General features: G+C 39.2%; 1 protein-coding gene across 3 annotated transcripts in view; it reads right to left on the reverse strand.

Moving 5' to 3' along the window:
- The window catches only part of LAMA2 (laminin subunit alpha 2), a 1,287,603-nt gene that overhangs the window by 408,339 nt on the left and 861,849 nt on the right, over window positions 1–17,415 (reverse strand). For all 3 annotated transcript variants that reach the window (XM_077289387.1, XM_077289386.1, XM_077289385.1), the window contains 4 exons: window positions 11,263–11,406; window positions 9,456–9,635; window positions 7,396–7,584; window positions 7,188–7,306 (listed from right to left, as the gene is read on the reverse strand). In XM_077289387.1, the coding sequence (XP_077145502.1) occupies window positions 7,188–7,306; window positions 7,396–7,584; window positions 9,456–9,635; window positions 11,263–11,406 (632 nt within the window). The remainder of the gene's footprint in view (window positions 1–7,187; window positions 7,307–7,395; window positions 7,585–9,455; window positions 9,636–11,262; window positions 11,407–17,415) is intronic.

A 17,415-nucleotide genomic window follows, 5' to 3' on the forward strand; every position in this document is an offset into this window, starting at 1 on the left:
TAGAGGACATAGGATATTGATGTAACTTTATAGCATGAAATAACATCCAAATATACTGTAGATAATGCGCACAACTCCAGACTTGGGTAGTATGAGTCTATACAATAGGATATGCCTGAAAAGATATCAGAAAAAATATACAGTGCCTACAAGTAGTATTCAACCCCCTGCAGATTTAGCAGGTTTACACATTTGGAATTAACTTGGCATTGTGACATTTGGACTGTAGATCAGCCTGGAAGTGTGAAATGCACTGCAGCAAAAAAGAATGTTATTTCTTTGTTTTTGTTTTTTTTAAATTGTGAAAAGTCTTTTCAGAGGGTCATTTATTATTCAACCCCTCAACCCACCAGAATTCTGTTTGGTTCCCCTAAAGTATTAAGAAGTAGTTCAGGCACAAAGAACAATGAGCTTCACATGTTTGGATTAATTATCTCTTTTTCCAGCCTTTTCTGACTATTTAAGACCCTCCCCAAACTTGTGAACAGCACTCAAACATGGTCAACATTGGAAAGACAAAGGAGCATTCCAAGGCCATCAGAGACAAGATCGTGGAGGGTCACAAGGCTGGCAAGGGGTACAAAACCCTTTCCAAGGAGTTGGGCCTACCTGTCTCCACTGTTGGGAGCATCATCCAGAAGTGGAAGGCTTATGGAACTACTGTTAGCCTTCCACGGCCTGGACAGCCTTTGAAAGTTTCCTCCCGTGCCGAGGCCAGGCTTGTCCGAAGAGTCAGGGCTAACCCAAGGACAACAAGGAAGGAGCTCCGGGAAGATCTCATGGCAGTGGGGACATTGGTTTCAGTCAATACCATAAGTAACGTACTCCACCGCAATGGTCTCCATTCCAGACGAGCCCGTAAGGTACCTTTACTTTCAAAGCGTCATGTCAAGGCTCGTCTACAGTTTGCTCATGATCACTTGGAGGACTCAGACTGACTGGTTCAAGGTTCTCTGGTCTGATGAGACCAAGATCGAGATCTTTGGTGCCAACCACACACGTGACGTTTGGAGACTGGATGGCACTGCATACGACCCCAAGAATACCATCCCTACAGTCAAGCATGGTGGTGGCAGCATCATGCTGTGGGGCTGTTTCTCAGCCAAGGGGCCTGGCCATCAGGTTCGCATCCATGGGAAGATGGATAGCACGGCCTACCTGGAGATTTTGGCCAAGAACCTCCGCTCCTCCATCAAGGATCTTAAGATGGGTCGTCATTTCATCTTCCAACAAGACAACGACCCAAAGCACACAGCCAAGAAAACCAAGGCCTGGTTCAAGAGGCAAAAAATCAAGGTGTTGCAGTGGCCTAGTCAGTCTCCTGACCTTAACACAATTGAAAACTTGTGGAAGGAGCTCAAGATTAAAGTCCACATGAGACACCCAAAGAACCTAGATAACTTGGAGAAGATCTGCATGGAGGAGTGGGCCAAGATAACTCCAGAGACCTGTGCTGGCCTGATCAGGTCTTATAAAAGACGATTATTAGCTGTAATTGCAAACAAAGGTTATTCCACAAAATATTAAACCTAGGGGTTGAATAATAATTGACCCACACTTTTATGTTTAAATTTTATAAAAATTTAACTGAGCAACAAAACTTTTTGGTTTGTAAGATTTATGCATCTGTTAATAAATCCTGCTCTTGTTTGAAGTTTGAAGGCTCTAACTTATTTGCATCTTATTAAACCTGCTAAATCTGCAGGGGGTTGAATACTACTTGTAGGCACTGTATCTAAAATATATTAGAAAAATATGGAACACCAAGAAGCTCTTCAATATTACCAGAATGACATGAGATGAAGGAAAACTTTCCCAGGTAAGTGCTCACTGCTGAAAACAATCGCTGAGGCAACTGGTAAAGTACTATAAATCATGAAGAACACCCCACTTGTTGAATTCTTATTTTTCAAACAATACTACCAAGAAGTGTTGTTTAAGTCTTTAACATAATTCTGTTTTCTTTTCTTTATAGTAAATCATTTTTGGTTATATTTTGCCCTTTTATCTTTCAGATAGATGACAATGTGTGTTTTTCTTTTGCTTTATAATCATAAGAGATATTGACAGTAAGTGCTATCTGAGTCGATATGCATTTGTAAAATTATCTTGTGTATGAATATTGTACTTGATTTTCTGTATATACACAGTATATACACACACATATATATGACTATATTATTATATTCTCTCATCTTGGTGCCAAACAGTGTTTGATGTTTGTCTTATGGCTGAAACGTTATTGACTTGTTTGGATTGCCAAAACTAAAATTTCCACTGCACATTTTAAAGTGTCAATTATCTTAAAATATCTGCACTTACTGTCAGAAAGTATTGTATAGTCAAGGAAAAATTCACCAGAGTAAGAATAGAAAGAGGCACATAGGGAAGCACGACGGCTCAGTGGTTAGCACTACAGCTTTGCAGTGCTGGAGTCTAGGTTCAAATCCAACCAAGGACAAAAATTGCAAGGAGTTTGCATGGGTTTCCTCCCAAACTCCAAAGATAAACCAATAGGAAATGTAGATTGTGAGCCCCAATGGGGACAGTGCCGATAATGTCTGTAAAGCACTGGGGAAATAATGGCGCTATATAAGGCTGGTTTCACACTTGCGTTTTGATCTGCAGCGTTTTAGCGCTAAAAAACGCATGCGTTTTTTTTCTATACTTAACATTAAAAACGCATGCGTTTTTTAGCATGCGTTTTGATGCGTTTTCGGCAACGCATGCATTTTTTGACGCGTGCGATTAGTTGCAGAAATGCAACCTGTAGTAATTTCTAGCGGCGTTTTTTTGCCGCAAAAAACGCATGCGTTTATTCGCGGCAAAAAAATGTATTGCTGTCTATGTAAACGCATGCGTTTTTAAGCACATGCGTTTGCATGTGTTTTTAAATGCATGCGTTTCTATAGAAAAACACAAGAAAACACAAAAATAAACAAGAAAACCCTAACCCTAACCGTTGGGTTACTAGGGATCCTAACCCTAACCCTAACCCTAACCCTAAGGTTAGGATCCCTAGTAACCCTTGGGATCCTAACCCTAACCCTAACCCTAGGGATCCTAACCCTAACCCTAACCCTTAGGGTTAGGGTTAGGATCCTAACACTTAGGGTTAGGGTTAGGGTTAGGATCCCTAGGGTAACGGTTATGGTTAGGGTTAGGATCCCTAGTAACCCTAGGAATCCTAACCCTAACCCTAGGAATCCTAACCCAAACCCTTAGGGTTAGGGTTAGGATCCTAACCCTTAGGGTTAGGGTTAGGGGTTAGGGTTTGGGTTAGGGTTAGGATCTCAAGGGTTATGGTTAGGGGTAGGTGTAGGGGTAGGGTTAGGGATAGGGTTAGGGTTAGGATCCCAAGGGTTATGGTTAGGGTTAGTGGTAGGGTTAGGGTTAGGGTTAGGGTTAGGATCCCAAGGGTTATGGTTAGGGTTAGGGGTAGGGTTAGGGTTAGGGTTAGGGTTTGGATCCCTTTATCACCTTGATGGTGGGGGGTGGCTTATCAGTGACCTGGTGACCAGGACATTCTTCTAATAAAAAGCTACCCCTAACCCTAACCCTAGGGATTCTAACCCTAACCCTAACCCTAACCCTAGCTAATTCTATTAATAGTGGGTTTTCTAGTTGATTTTGATGATTGGCAGCTGTCACACACTTCTCTGCATGCGTTTCAAAAACGCAAACGCAGGAAAAAACGCATGTAAACGCATCAAAACGCCGCGTTTTTTTCTGCATGCAAAAACGCATGCGTCTAAAAAACGCAGTGTTTGCATGCGTTTACATGCGTTTTTTCACCACCTGCGTTTTTTTTTTAAACGCTGCAGATCAAAACGCAAGTGTGAAAATAGCCTAAGGGAGTAAAATAAATAAACTAATTTTTTTCAATCTCATTGTATCTTACTTTAGTGCACACAACCAGGATTTATGAGCTTTTAGGGTTGATCAATACAAACTAGAAGAACTGAGCGAACAAGTCAAGGACAGTAGGACAATGGAGAATGATAGAAGAAAGAAGCTGGGGAATAAGGGAAATAATAGTTGAACAGTCATTAACAGGGACACTTGATATTTATCGGTTTCCTATTCTCTTGTGGTGCCTTTGATTGGTCAGACATTATATCCGTTTCTTAAGATATTGCTCAGCAACCGACCTGGAAACAAAGGGCCTTTGATTTCTTATACACCTTCTAATTCGTATGGGAGAAATACTAAAAGATAAAGCTGCACATATAAATATTTATTTAGAACAGTACAGCAGTTTTCAGAATCATGTCTCTGTGCATTTAATGAAAAATCTCTTTCTATCATCTTCATGACTTAGAAAATAGTTTGTATACAGCATACTGTTTACAGCCAGAGATGCAAATTTACATAATAATAAACTTTGGGAGCACAGGGCTGCTTGTTGCTTGTATGAGAGGCTTTCTGAAAGCAAGTTACAACTTGCTAGCTCCACAGCGCAACTCTTTGGGGATTCATCCTAACTAGTTCCCAATCACTGCTTGAGATTTTTAAATAATTTGAAGTAAAATGAAGAGCATATTTGCCATCCGGGCTGATCTAATTTATTATCGCTTTATGTACGCTTCAAAAACAATACTCCGTCTTGGAATTATATTGAGACAGAAAATAAGAATGATAGATAGGATGAAAAGCTCAATACGTGAATGAATACATAAATCACCAGCATGTTTATGACTGGAAAAAAGTATATTTCTGCTAGTCTGTGATTAATATAACATTTGTGCTGATTTATTCTATTGAGTGATGCATTTTATTGCTTTGTTCTGGTGTTCGATAAAGTCAGTCTAATTTATCCAAGAGTAACCACTCCCTTGTGTCACTTGTGTCGCTTAATATTCATCATTTTCAACAATACCCTTTGTGTGAGGTGTTATTAGGTACACTTAGTTATGGAACTCTGGCTAAGAAGATTGTTTCTTCAGGCAAAGAAAATATATGGCTTGGAAGTTCAAGAATACCTATTAGAACATGAATCTTAAAACCAGGGACATAGTTATTGAAATCATAGTCATTACAGTAGCAACCAAGCTCTGGTCCCTATGCCACAATGGTAGTGAAATAGCACATTAACATCTGGGGATCAGAGATTTTAGCTATGGCCCAAATCAAAGCTTTTACATCTAAAAAGTGGTGTAAAAGCTTTGATAAGTTGCAGAATCTTGGTGCAACTTTGAATTGTGCCCAAATTTCGTGACTTTTCGCATTTCCACCACAGTTGCAGAAATTGGTGAAGCTGGGGAGAGACGCTGTTAAGGCAAGATGCCACAGCTCATCTAATTCATGTCTGCATGCCAGAAATCTCGCTCCAGTCAAAGACTTGAGTGAGATTTCTGAGGTAGCATACAGAGGCGCATTCCACAAGTTAGGTATTCCAGTTTGATAAAGAGGGGTGCACCTCTTCATGAATCGGGAGCATCTGACTCCACTAAACTCTCTCATTAACACCGGTGAGAAAATTGCTGGTCTTGATGAATTAGGGCATATATCTTTTATTTATTGTAACTATAGATGGGGAATCAATTTGCAAGACTCAAGTCCAGAAGCCAGGTTCACTTCCTGTGTCCTCTGGATGAGAGATATGCAAATCTCTTTATCTCCTGGCTCATTTTTTAATGAAGTGGGCTGCAATTATGATGTGCTAGCTTGGCTATTCGAAAGAAGATCCAGGAATGCTGGGAGGCAAGGAGATTCAAAGGACCCCCATCCAGTGGTCAAATATTACTTACCTAGCCGATAAACTGGAGTCCTACAAATCGATTTTACCATCTATAATAGTAACAATTCTCATTAATGATATACCTCCTACCCTATCGCTTGGGTAGGCCATCACTTTATGAATATTTAGAGTCCAACCTCTGGAACCCCACTTATTCTGAGAATAAAGGAGTTGCTGCACTGATGTAGTTCTGCATCCCAATCTAAGTTCACTTCAATGAGGCCATCATAATATAGGGAAAACCTTAAAGGAGATGCAGTTTTATATCCATTTTATTCTCAAGATTGTTGAGGGTCATAGAAGTGTTGGTATATTGTTCATCTTAGAAAGCAGCACAGTACAGTACATATTTTGCATGTTACAGCACTAGATTTCTAATGCTTCTTGGCCCCAAAGTGATAGTCTGACCAATCACGGATCTTTTACCAATGAAATTTGTACGCTAACAAGTAATATATTTCATCTAATTACATGACCTGCTGACTGGATCAGGCAGTGCTATTGTTATTTAAATATGGTACTACTTCAAAATGGTCTTGCAAAGGTAACTGTAAATAAAAAATGTTTTTAAAGTCATTCCTACCTGAAGTACCTCTGTACTCGGTTTACTTGTGGAGTTACACATTTTGTAAAAGGGATACTCCTATTTCAGACATGTATTGTATATCCATAGAAACAGTTTACATGTGTGCTAAATGTGAGTTCTACATTGGTAACCTTTAAATATGTTGAGAATTAGGGTCCTTAAACTTCATCCCATACCCAAAGACAGCCATCATGTTCAGTGAGAGAAAGGGTTTTTCCATGTCTATGTCTCATTCTAAATATTTATACTCTACATTCATTTTTTGTGTGGATGCAGTTAAAGGGTTGGGCCACTTTACCGTTACCCAAATGTTTTGGCTGGGCAAGACCTAAGACAATTAATAATATTGCAGGTTCTCCTCCTGCAGTTGTTGTTGCAGCCTTCTTCGCAGACTGCACAGGTCCTCTGTTTTCAAAATGACAGCTAATGGAGTAATATGCGACCAGACCTATCCATTACTCTCTTCCGAATGAAAAACACTCTTCCCATGTAAAATGTTTTTTGACTGGTAAGCTGCACAGTCTGTGAGGAAGACTGCACTAACGAGTACAGTAGGAGACCCTGGAATGCTTAAATATTAGTAATATTTCAAACACATTTTGTAAAAATAATGATAAAGTGTCCTACCCCTTTGAGAACAAAAAAGAATGCTTAGGCAACTCCAAATTTCTTTTGAAGCTTTTCAATGCTACATTCATTGAAATTTAGGTTTCAGAGACAATTTTGGGTTTGGAATATTAATATGGTAGCAATTAGTAAATAAACAAGTACTTAAAATGTGTAATAATTTGAATTACCAATCATTGTTGTGACATAGGAAATGTAATGGAATTTGTTCTTAAGAGCAATGACAAATATTACCTGGTTTGTCTCATCGCTCTACCATACGATGCTTTAATTATAATGTATTGTATGTCATAAAGAACGTCCATGAAGTCCTCACGACTTACAGGTCCTCCATCCATATGTTTCCATTCAAACTACAACACAAGCAGAATGTATTATTTAACTTTTCCCATCAATGTATTGCTTATAATCTTTGAAACGCGTGCTTAATAGAAAACAATACCTCTGTCATCTCAATGTCATGCCTAGTCAGGTGGCCATTTTGGGGGTCCGGCACATTTCGCACAATAATTCTTTGGTTTGTGGAAGGACCACCTCTAATAACGAGCTGGGGCTCGTAGGCTGATGGTCCGGTTTCTTCTTGAGCTTCAAAGTATATTGTGTACTTAAACTTTCCGCCATAAGCTGTTAGCTTTAAAATAGAGTAAAAATATGCATTTTTTTATGTGTTTTTGACAAAACATGACTATTTTGAAAATGACTTCATTTTGCTAAAAATTCTGAATTAATAAGATGCAATATAAATAACATCATTTGAAGATAATTTGCCTTTTTTCTTGTGACGCCATACACTTTTACATATGGCTTATTTTGTAAACGCATATAGATGAATATTATCTACAAAAAAATAAAAAAAACTATATAAAAATGTTATGTATTTTAAAAACATATATTAAATTATCTTCCCAGTGCCTCTTCCTTCTGCTTGACTAAAGGCTCCATAGCCTGAAGGCACACAGAATAGAGATGGTTAGCCAAAGAGAATGGGGCAATACTGGGTGGGGAATAGAGCTGGAGTAACAGAGGCTTCAGATCTTAAAATCTTCATCCTCATTTGCATATCAACTTAAATGTTTATTTCTCAGCAACAGAGGAACGGACTGGCCATGTAATAGTATTGCTAGACTTGTGTTTGACAGAGCTACACACATATAAACAGTTTGGGTGGTGAAATTTTGCTGATAGGTTTTCTTAAAGTACAAAAAACGGGTTATTATGTGTCACTCAATTTTATGTCAATGGCATTATGGCTCCATACACCTAACAGGATACGTGCAATATTTATCAACGAGCGGCTCTGAATAACCCCTCTATAACAAAGGCAAATTTTCCATATGTTGAAGGATTGTAAAAAAAAACAAAAAACAAAAAAACAATTAAATATGTTTTCTTAATTTAGCCAACCAATAAATAATAACAATGGAGGAAAAATAAATAAATAAAAAAACAATAAATAATAATGATCACTGAAGCACTAAATTATAGCACAGAACATCTAAGAAATGTTCTTAACATTGACAAACAGCAAATTCATTTCACTTTCTTCTTCAGCACAGAGAAACCAGTTGTCTTTGTTATAATCTATGAGGATGTTTCCCTAAACAATATTTCATATTCTTTGAACTGTTTGTAATATTGAAAGAATCAAAAGACTAAAAAAATCCCCTCTTTTCAAGCAGATGATAGAAAAAACATTTTAATATAAAACATTTTACCCGTAGGTAGAACAGACAAGCCCTTTTTATTAAAATTACATATTTGATGTGATTAATAAAAGTGTGAAGCAATGGGGAAAATTCTCAGTAGAAACATAAAACATAATTTATATTCCAAGTAAGTCATAGTGCAATGAAATAAGATGGTTACATGGTAAAAATTAATGTGTTCCTTCATAAGGACATAATAATTTAGGAACAAGTCAAATCTACCAGTTATTATAAGAAGTTTGGATAGATTTGACAGTGCTTCATCAGAACTTCCAAAAGTTGTGGAAACAGCCAAGTAGCAGAGTGCAGTTTTCGTATGTAGGGTGGATTGCAATAAATGTCTAATGTGGGACACAAGGACTAACGTTGGAATTTCCCTAGCCAAGCAAAAGGGACAGAATAGGGGCAGATGAGTATAATCCAAGCATGTCATGCCAGGTAGTTTTGTCCGCTTTACATGGAGTCCAGGATAACTCTTATAAGTTTATGGAACATCCTAGGAGAGGCGCGAAACTAATTTGCACTTTTCTCCACGTATCTTACATCCAGCCTTTCAAATTCAAAGTGAATTGAAAGACCAATGTACAAAAAGTAGAAATACAAAAATTGTATCATTATGTCAATATCATTTTACAAGCGCAAGATGTTTACAAATGGTAAAATGACATATCGCCACATGACATTGACCACAAACAAAAAATTGGTAGATTTATGTAAATTCCTAGGACATTTTATAGTCAAGAAAAATACAGAAGTACATAATAAGCTAACATGCTGGATCCATGGAATTATTTACCTTACGTCCTTCAAATTGTTCAGGTAGTTTCCAATAAAATGGCTCAGAGTGGAGGTCTTGTTTCACTTGATCAATGTGCGCTATGATATCTGGATGATGGAAAAATACCCCTTTCGTAGTTCGTCGTTGCAAGGTGAAGTCTGTCAATTCTATTACAGTCTGATCAGGCTTTAATGATTGCTATAAAATAAGAGAAGATATAAATATAAATATATATATATATATATATATATATATATATATATATATATATATATATATGAAAAAAATAAAGAAAATCTGTTTCTCTAAACATTCAATTTTATCACAATCCATAATCTATGTGGTGGATCCATTAAGAAACCTTACGTTATTTCATAATGAGTAGAGATGAGAGAACCCAAACTGTAAAGTACCGGACAGCTAGTATTCGGTAATAATCTCAGAGCACAGACTTCTTCTGGAAGTCTGTTTTAGTCTTCTGAGTTCCAGAAGGAGAGAAAGAGAGACCTAGCCCTTGCTATGATCATTTTACAATATCAAAGTTCAGGTCCCTATTGACTTGTATGGGGTTCGGTTTCTGTTTAAAGTTCAGGTAGAGATCTAAACCCGACCTTCCGAGTTTGCTCATTTCTATTAATGAGACATTTAAAATGTTGAAGCATGCACAGGCAGAGTTGTGCTCCAGGCACAATACTTCTATACACGCCTATTGGCGCCATATTAATGCCCCATACAACTTCCATCTCTGCTAATAATATTAACTTTTAGAATTTTTAGATCTGTAGCTTTGTTACAATTGTTTTCAGAGATGAACATAGGTGCAATCTGTGCAACTGTACAGGCGCCCAAGAGATAAGGGGGCCCACTTTTACCTCTAAAGCAGGTGCAATTGTGCATAATGATGAGCTATTGGACTGCAAAGGGTTAATATACTGTTCTTGCACAGGAGCCTCTTATGTGTGTGGCCAAACCTCATTGTTTCCGCACTAACCAAAGTTTGGAGCTAAACAACTAAGCCTCCAGACTTTTACATTGTAACTATATTTATACACAGCATTCAATCAGAACAAGAGATTGTGAAATATTAAATCTGCTTGGCTTTTCATCACCTTAAAAAATTAAATGGCTGATACAAATTTTGATTTAATCCTTGCTACTACTTTATCATGGTAATGCAGCACTGATGCTCTGATGACATGCCTGGTCTTTGTCTGCAAAAAATTAGGATGTGACCACTGTTGCTAACTTGCCATATTGTGGACATTTCCAGACAATGGGAGCCATGATATAGTAGTAGACTACTCATGGGCTGCCCCGGCCACATGCTGACCACTAATACACAAAAACCACAGGGGAACATTGGGCAAAGAAGAAGCAAGTACTATTTATTTATATATTTTTTTCTCATTTGTGGCTGTTAAGAAAATATCACAGTTGGACAATTCTGTTAATTAGTATTTCCATACTTATCAACTTCAATTAGAGGTCTTGAAAATTGTGAAAAACTGTGATACAAATTATGTTGCAACTATTTAGTATACATATGTATTCATTATGATTTATGCTTGGAAACCCTTTACTAGACATTAGAAATCATAATTTGTTGCACAATATTAGCTGTAGGCACTATGCAGCTAAGAGCTTGGTTCAAAAGTCTCTTCTTATAGTCTAAGAACTGGCGCTCAGTAGACAAATTGTAAAATAAGAAGTTAAAAGAAAACACTGAATGTTTTGGCATTTATTAGCTGCTTCAGCATGTTTTACTAAAATATACCAGCAGGAACCTACATTAGAGTATTAAATGGCTCAACAGCTTCCTACTCACCCACATTCGGATGAGTCCATCTGCTTCTGTACACTGGGTAGTCAGGCCAAAGCAGTAACAGCTGCTACATCCAAGTGGATTCCCTACATGAAGTCCAAAAGTGCTGAGTTTGCATCTGTCACAGTGGACTCCTTCCACATTCATCTGGAAAAGAGATACTTCACAAACTTAGTGGAATTACACTCATGTTTATATTAAGAAACCTTGAGATCTTTTGGAATCAGATTTTTGTATAGACCAATTATGAAAATGTTTTACTTTCTTAGCAAACCGAATATAGAGAGACAAATTTATAAACATGTAGACTGTCTTACCATTTATGAAAACAGTTCTAAATATGCAAAGCAAAATGTATTAAAAAATATATTAGCTGATAACTACATCCAGTGACATGAAGAGATATATGTATACATACTATGTTATGCTTTGATAGAAATAAGATTTAGGTCTAGCTACAACAGTTGGACAACCTCTTCTTAGAATGACACCAGCCCAGCAATCAGCTGATCACTGCAGTTTTGACTTTTCTATGAGGATGAACAGCTATGTTCATCAAGGCACATGTAGATCTACATTACATGTTCACATCAAGTTTATAAGAGAAAAAGCTGTTACAAAGTTATGATTTTGATATTCCTGACTGTGCGAGTAAGACTTCATTAGTCGAAAGGTGTCACTTTTTGCCCTCTGGGTCTTGTTATTGGTGTACCCAACATGTACTTTTAAAAACATATAATAAATGTGAAGTTTCATTTTTGACAATCAATGCTGTAGACAATCTTTTCCATATAATCTATAATAATAATCTTTATTTTTATATAGCGCTAACATATTCCGCAGCGCTTTACAATTTGCACACATTATCATTGCTGTCCCCGATGGGGCTCACAATCTAAATTCCCCATCAGTATGTCTTTGAAATGTGGGCGGAATCCAGAGAACCCACAGGAAACCCACGTAAACATGGAGAAAACATGCAAACTCCTTGCAGATGTTGTCCTTTGAACCCAGGACTCCAGTGCTGCAAGGCTGAGGTGCTAACCACTAAGCCACCATGCCGCCCCATATTCTCCCCATATACTCCATATCCCTTACTGTGTGTTTTGGGTCATAGCCTATTTAGAAGTGTCATCTTCTTTGACTAAAATTGAGTTCATGGAAGAAAGTTCATATTCCTGTAAAACTTGCTTTATACAATGTTAAAATTGTAACGGACTGTGTGGTGGAGCCATTGTGATGTGATCCTAGAAGAGCCTGGAGGGGAATGACTAGGTACAGCACCAAATTCGATCTCGGATGCACAGCAGCAGACAATACTGTGATCCAAGGAAGGTGAGACCAGGTATTACACCAGGACTGACTTCAGGTGGACGGCAGCTGACCCCTAAGGGACAGGAGGCAGGAACAGCCAGGAATGGTAGACTTGGCAAGTACTGGCTGGCACGGCTGGTGTAGAGAATGGCATGACAGACACACAGGCAGCTATTTACTGGCAGGCCTGACTGGTATACAGGCAGGCAGGCAAGAGACACGGCTGATGTACAAGACAGATATACTGGGATACAAGTACTTGGACCTGAGAACTAGCAAGCACTTTTGATGCAGATGGAGGTACCTTACTTAGTAAGTCTCTCCCAATCATTCAGTCATTGGCGGGGAACACTTTAGGATGGTGCATGCACAGCTGCTTTAATAAGGAGGGAGTGCACTCCCTAAGCACAGTGCCCAGTGGTCTGCGTGCTGTGCGCATACCCCAGGCAGCAGCAGAGCAGGAAGGAAAAGGAGCGGGATGTGTGCCATGGCTATGAGTTAGTTGACATGCCTGCCGAGGGAGAGGGGCAGTGTGCAGGGATGCCTGCACTACAAAAATCAAGAACCATTGAAGAATTAAAAAATAATAAGGGAATCTTTCAGCTGGATTTCACACACCAAACTTTTAAACATTTATTTTAACCCCTTCACCAACTTGCAATTTTCCGTTTTGCACTATTGTTTTTCACAGAGCTATAACACTTTTTATTTTTCCATCAATGTAGCTATATGAAGTATTGTTTTTTGTGGGACGAGCATTACTTTTGAATGTCACCATTGATTTTGTTATATAGTGTACTGGAAAATGGGAAAAAAAATTCCAAGTGCGGTGAAATTGCAAAAAAAGGGCAATTCCACACCTGTTTTTTTATTTTTGTTATGTATCGTGTTCACTAAATGCTAGAATTACATGCCTTTATGATTCTCCAGGTCATTATGAGTTTACAGATACCAAGCATGTATTGGTTCTTTTATATTTAAGTGGAGAAAGAAAATCCTAAATTTATAAGGAAAAAAGAAAAAAAGGAATGGCGCCATTTTCCGAGACTCATAGAGTCTTAATTTTTCATGATCTGGAGCTGGATGAAGGCTTATTTTTTGCACGCTGAGCTGATGATTAGGGATGGGCGAATCCGAACTGTAAAGTTCGGGACCGTAGCGAACATAGTTTTCGGTCACACGGTCACGAACTCGGGTTTCCATGGGAAACCCGTATTACAGTTCGGGTCCAGTTCGGGCTGTAAAAAAAAGCAGAAAATTAATAATAAACATTATAATTATACTTACCTGTCCAGTGACGCGTCCTCTCGTCCTGCTGTCTCCCAGCCGCATCAGCTTCTGGGGCTGCTCATTACCTTCTGCTGGTATTCACTGCACTCGGCAGTCTTCGGCTTTTCCCGGCAGTGTTCGTGCGGTGATGTCACCGCACGAACACTGCAGGAAAAAGCTGAAGACTGCCAAGTGCAGTGAATACTGCCGGCTGTTAATGAGAGGCCCCAGAAGCAGAGCAGACAGGAGACAGCGGGACTGGAGGACGCGTCAATGGACAGGTAAGTATAATTCTAATCTTTATTATAAATGTTCTGCTTTTTTTACATTCCCATCCCATATATGTAAAGTCCGAGTTCGGGCGCAAGTTCGTATCATCTCCGGCCCCAAACTCGAACTTTCCAAAAACTCGGGTGAACCCTCCGATCCCAAACATCGGGGATTCGCCCATCACTACTGATGATTTATTGATACCATTTTCAGGTAGACACAATATTTGATCACCTGTTATTACATTTTATTCAATGTTGTCGCAACCAAAAAAAGTAATTTGATTTTTGTTCTCTTTACGCCTTTTACTGATAGCATTAATTTACTTCATATTTTGACAGATCAGACATTTCTGAACTCAGCAATACCAAATATGTGTATTTTTGTTTTTTTTATTATTTTAAATGGGGCAAAAGGAAGGTGATTTAAACTTTTTTATTTTTTTTATAATTTATTTATTTTTTCTTTTTGCTTGCTTCAATAGTCCCCTTAGGATACTGAAAGCTGCGATCTTCCAATCGCTTGTGCGCTTCCAAGGCGCTCAATTTAAACGCTTCTGTCAGTGATTGACAGTGGCAATTAACATGTTAACAACTGTGGGTGGATTACTCTGTTAGACAGCTGTCATGTACCAGAAAATATGCAGGCTCAGCTTCGAAATCTTCCTCAAAGTGAGGGAGCCATGCCTATACTTCCAAGGTCGTAAAGGGGTAAGGGAGATATTTTGAAATGTTTAAAGCATCAAAGCAAGAGGAGCTACAAGCTGGCACCAATTTGCTGATACAATATGGCTGAAATATAGGTATAGTTTGATGTGAACAATACAGATGATTGAATCAAAAATCTAATTTATGACTAATTTTGTAAAAAAAGGACGGGTTCTGGCTGATTTTGTACAATATGCTATTTAATTTCTAATAAAAAAAATGCTCACCATCATTTTACAAATTTCAGAAGATTGCCTCAGCTCCCAAGATCTCAGGGATAATGACGCAGTCTTCACTATTATGCCTTACAGCTATAACATCCCATGGTTCAGTGCAGACAACCAGGAAGATTATCATAACCTGTATAAAAATAGAGGCAGGGAATGCAGTTGCCATTTTGTGGTGAATCTGGATTGTGAGAGGAATTCACAACTAACAAATAAACTATAAATATAGGGATAGAAAACCATACAAACACTGAGGAAACTATAAAGCTTATGTGTGATAGTACAGTAGTTCGTTAGATTAGTGAGTGAGGAAAAGAAAATCATGTCATGACTTTTTGGGGGGCAATTAGCGGTTTTGGAATACTGTTGATTAACAGAAAAGCAGGTGTGTCCAGTGAATGGTGAAGGTAAAACATAACTTTTAATGAAAATAAATTAAAATATATCCCTATATATGGTATCCAGCACTCAGTACACACTGGCTATAGAACCTAATAACGATCTACGTGTTTCGACCTGGTGGTCTTAGTCATGATCTTGAGATCATGATTCATTGTGGCTACTTCTCCCTGGTACATGAGAGGTGTTTGGTGATCACACAGGAGGTCAAGATAAAATACATGGTGAGCTGATTTTTTTTTCTCTACTTTGTAACTAGGGTTGAGCGACTTTCATTTTTTTAAGATCGAGTAGGGTTTTGGGAAACCCGATTTTGTCCAGAGTCGAGTCGAGTGCAGTCGGCCGATTATCGCTAAAAGTCGGGGATCGACCGAAACACGAAACCCAATGCAAGTCAATGGGGAAGCATAGTCGGCAGTGAGTGGAGGCCAGGAAAACACCTACAGTGCCCATTTTAATGCCAAAAACATCCATTCTTGTTTCAGAAGCTTGCCAATCTTAATTAACTGTATAATAATAGTTGGGCATAGGGAATTGGGGGAAAGTTGTGGGGGGAGTAGGGCTGGCTCAAGTTTTTCGTGGGCCCAGGAAATGCGGACTACGTCACGGCGGTGTTGCAGGGAAAGGTAAGTATTTAAACGTTGCAAGTGCTGTGATCCTGAGCAAGCAGGGGGGAGCCCACTCGTTCGCATTGCCACTGGCACAGGGCCCCTCAAAGTACGGCGGTGTGTTTGCATGGCGGGGGCGCCTCCCACCAGCAGCGACACTTTTGCGTACTCTGAGGGGCCCTGTGCCAGTGACGTCGCCAACGAGTATGCCCCCCCACCTGATGAAGGAACCTGCACTTTCATCTGCACCTTCCTCTTTGTCCCTGTGTAAGGTGGTATAACATGCGGGAAGGGGAACCTTACTTTCAGCAGGGTCAGATTCTGGCTGTGTAGAGTACAAGGGGAATGTAGTGGTCTAGGTCAATGTACCAGCAGACTCATTTAGCAGTGGCTGGGCAATGGGCAGGATGAGGAGGAAACAGATATAGGGCCAAAGAATAAAGTAGGCTACATGCAGTTCAAAATTGGTAACAGGACTAAACAGGCGGCATTGCTTTGTTCAGTGGAGTAGCAAACCCAAGAGCAGCAGATACTGTTTCAAGGGCCTAACCACACTAGTAGGCCAAATGCAGTTTAATATCTGATAGTATAAGGCAAAAGCCAGAATGTGGAAGCTCAGCTTTGTTCAGTTGAGGACAACACCAGGGAGGGGCAGACACCTTTAGTAGGCCGGAAAAGCCTATTGCATTTTTTAAAATGGTAATTTGGAGCAGAAGGTTGAAGCTCAGCTTTATTTAGTTGAGGACAACACCAGGCAGGGGCACACAGACAGACACCTTTAGTAGGCCGGAAAAGCCTATTGCATTTTTTAAAATGGTAATTTGGAGCAGAAGGTTGAAGCTCAGCTTTATTTAGTTGAGGGCAACACCAGGCAGGGGCACACAGACAGACACCTTTAGTAGGCCGGAAAAGCCTATTGCATTTTTTAAAATGGTAATTTGGAGCAGAAGGTTGAAGCTCAGCTTTATTTAGTTGAGGGCAACACCAGGGAGGGGCAGAAGCCGTTAGTAGGCCCTAACCACCATTTTTTTTTTTTAAAACCACTTAATGAGAGCCGGAAGGTTGAAGCTCAGCTTTATTTAGTTGAGGACAACACCAGGCAGGGGCACACAGACAGACACCTTTAGTAGGCCGGAAAAGCCTATTGCATTTTTTAAAATGGTAATTTGGAGCAGAAGGTTGAAGCTCAGCTTTATTTAGTTGAGGGCAACACCAGGGAGGGGCAGAAGCCGTTAGTAGGCCCTAACCACCATTTTTTTTTTTTTTAAACCACTTAATGAGAGCCGGAAGGTTGAAGCTCAGCTTTATTTAGTTGAGGACAACACCAGGCAGGGGCACACAGACAGACACCTTTAGTAGGCC

Source organism: Ranitomeya variabilis, chromosome 2, assembly GCF_051348905.1.
Source record: "Ranitomeya variabilis isolate aRanVar5 chromosome 2, aRanVar5.hap1, whole genome shotgun sequence".
NCBI classification, from domain to species: Eukaryota; Metazoa; Chordata; class Amphibia; order Anura; family Dendrobatidae; genus Ranitomeya; species Ranitomeya variabilis.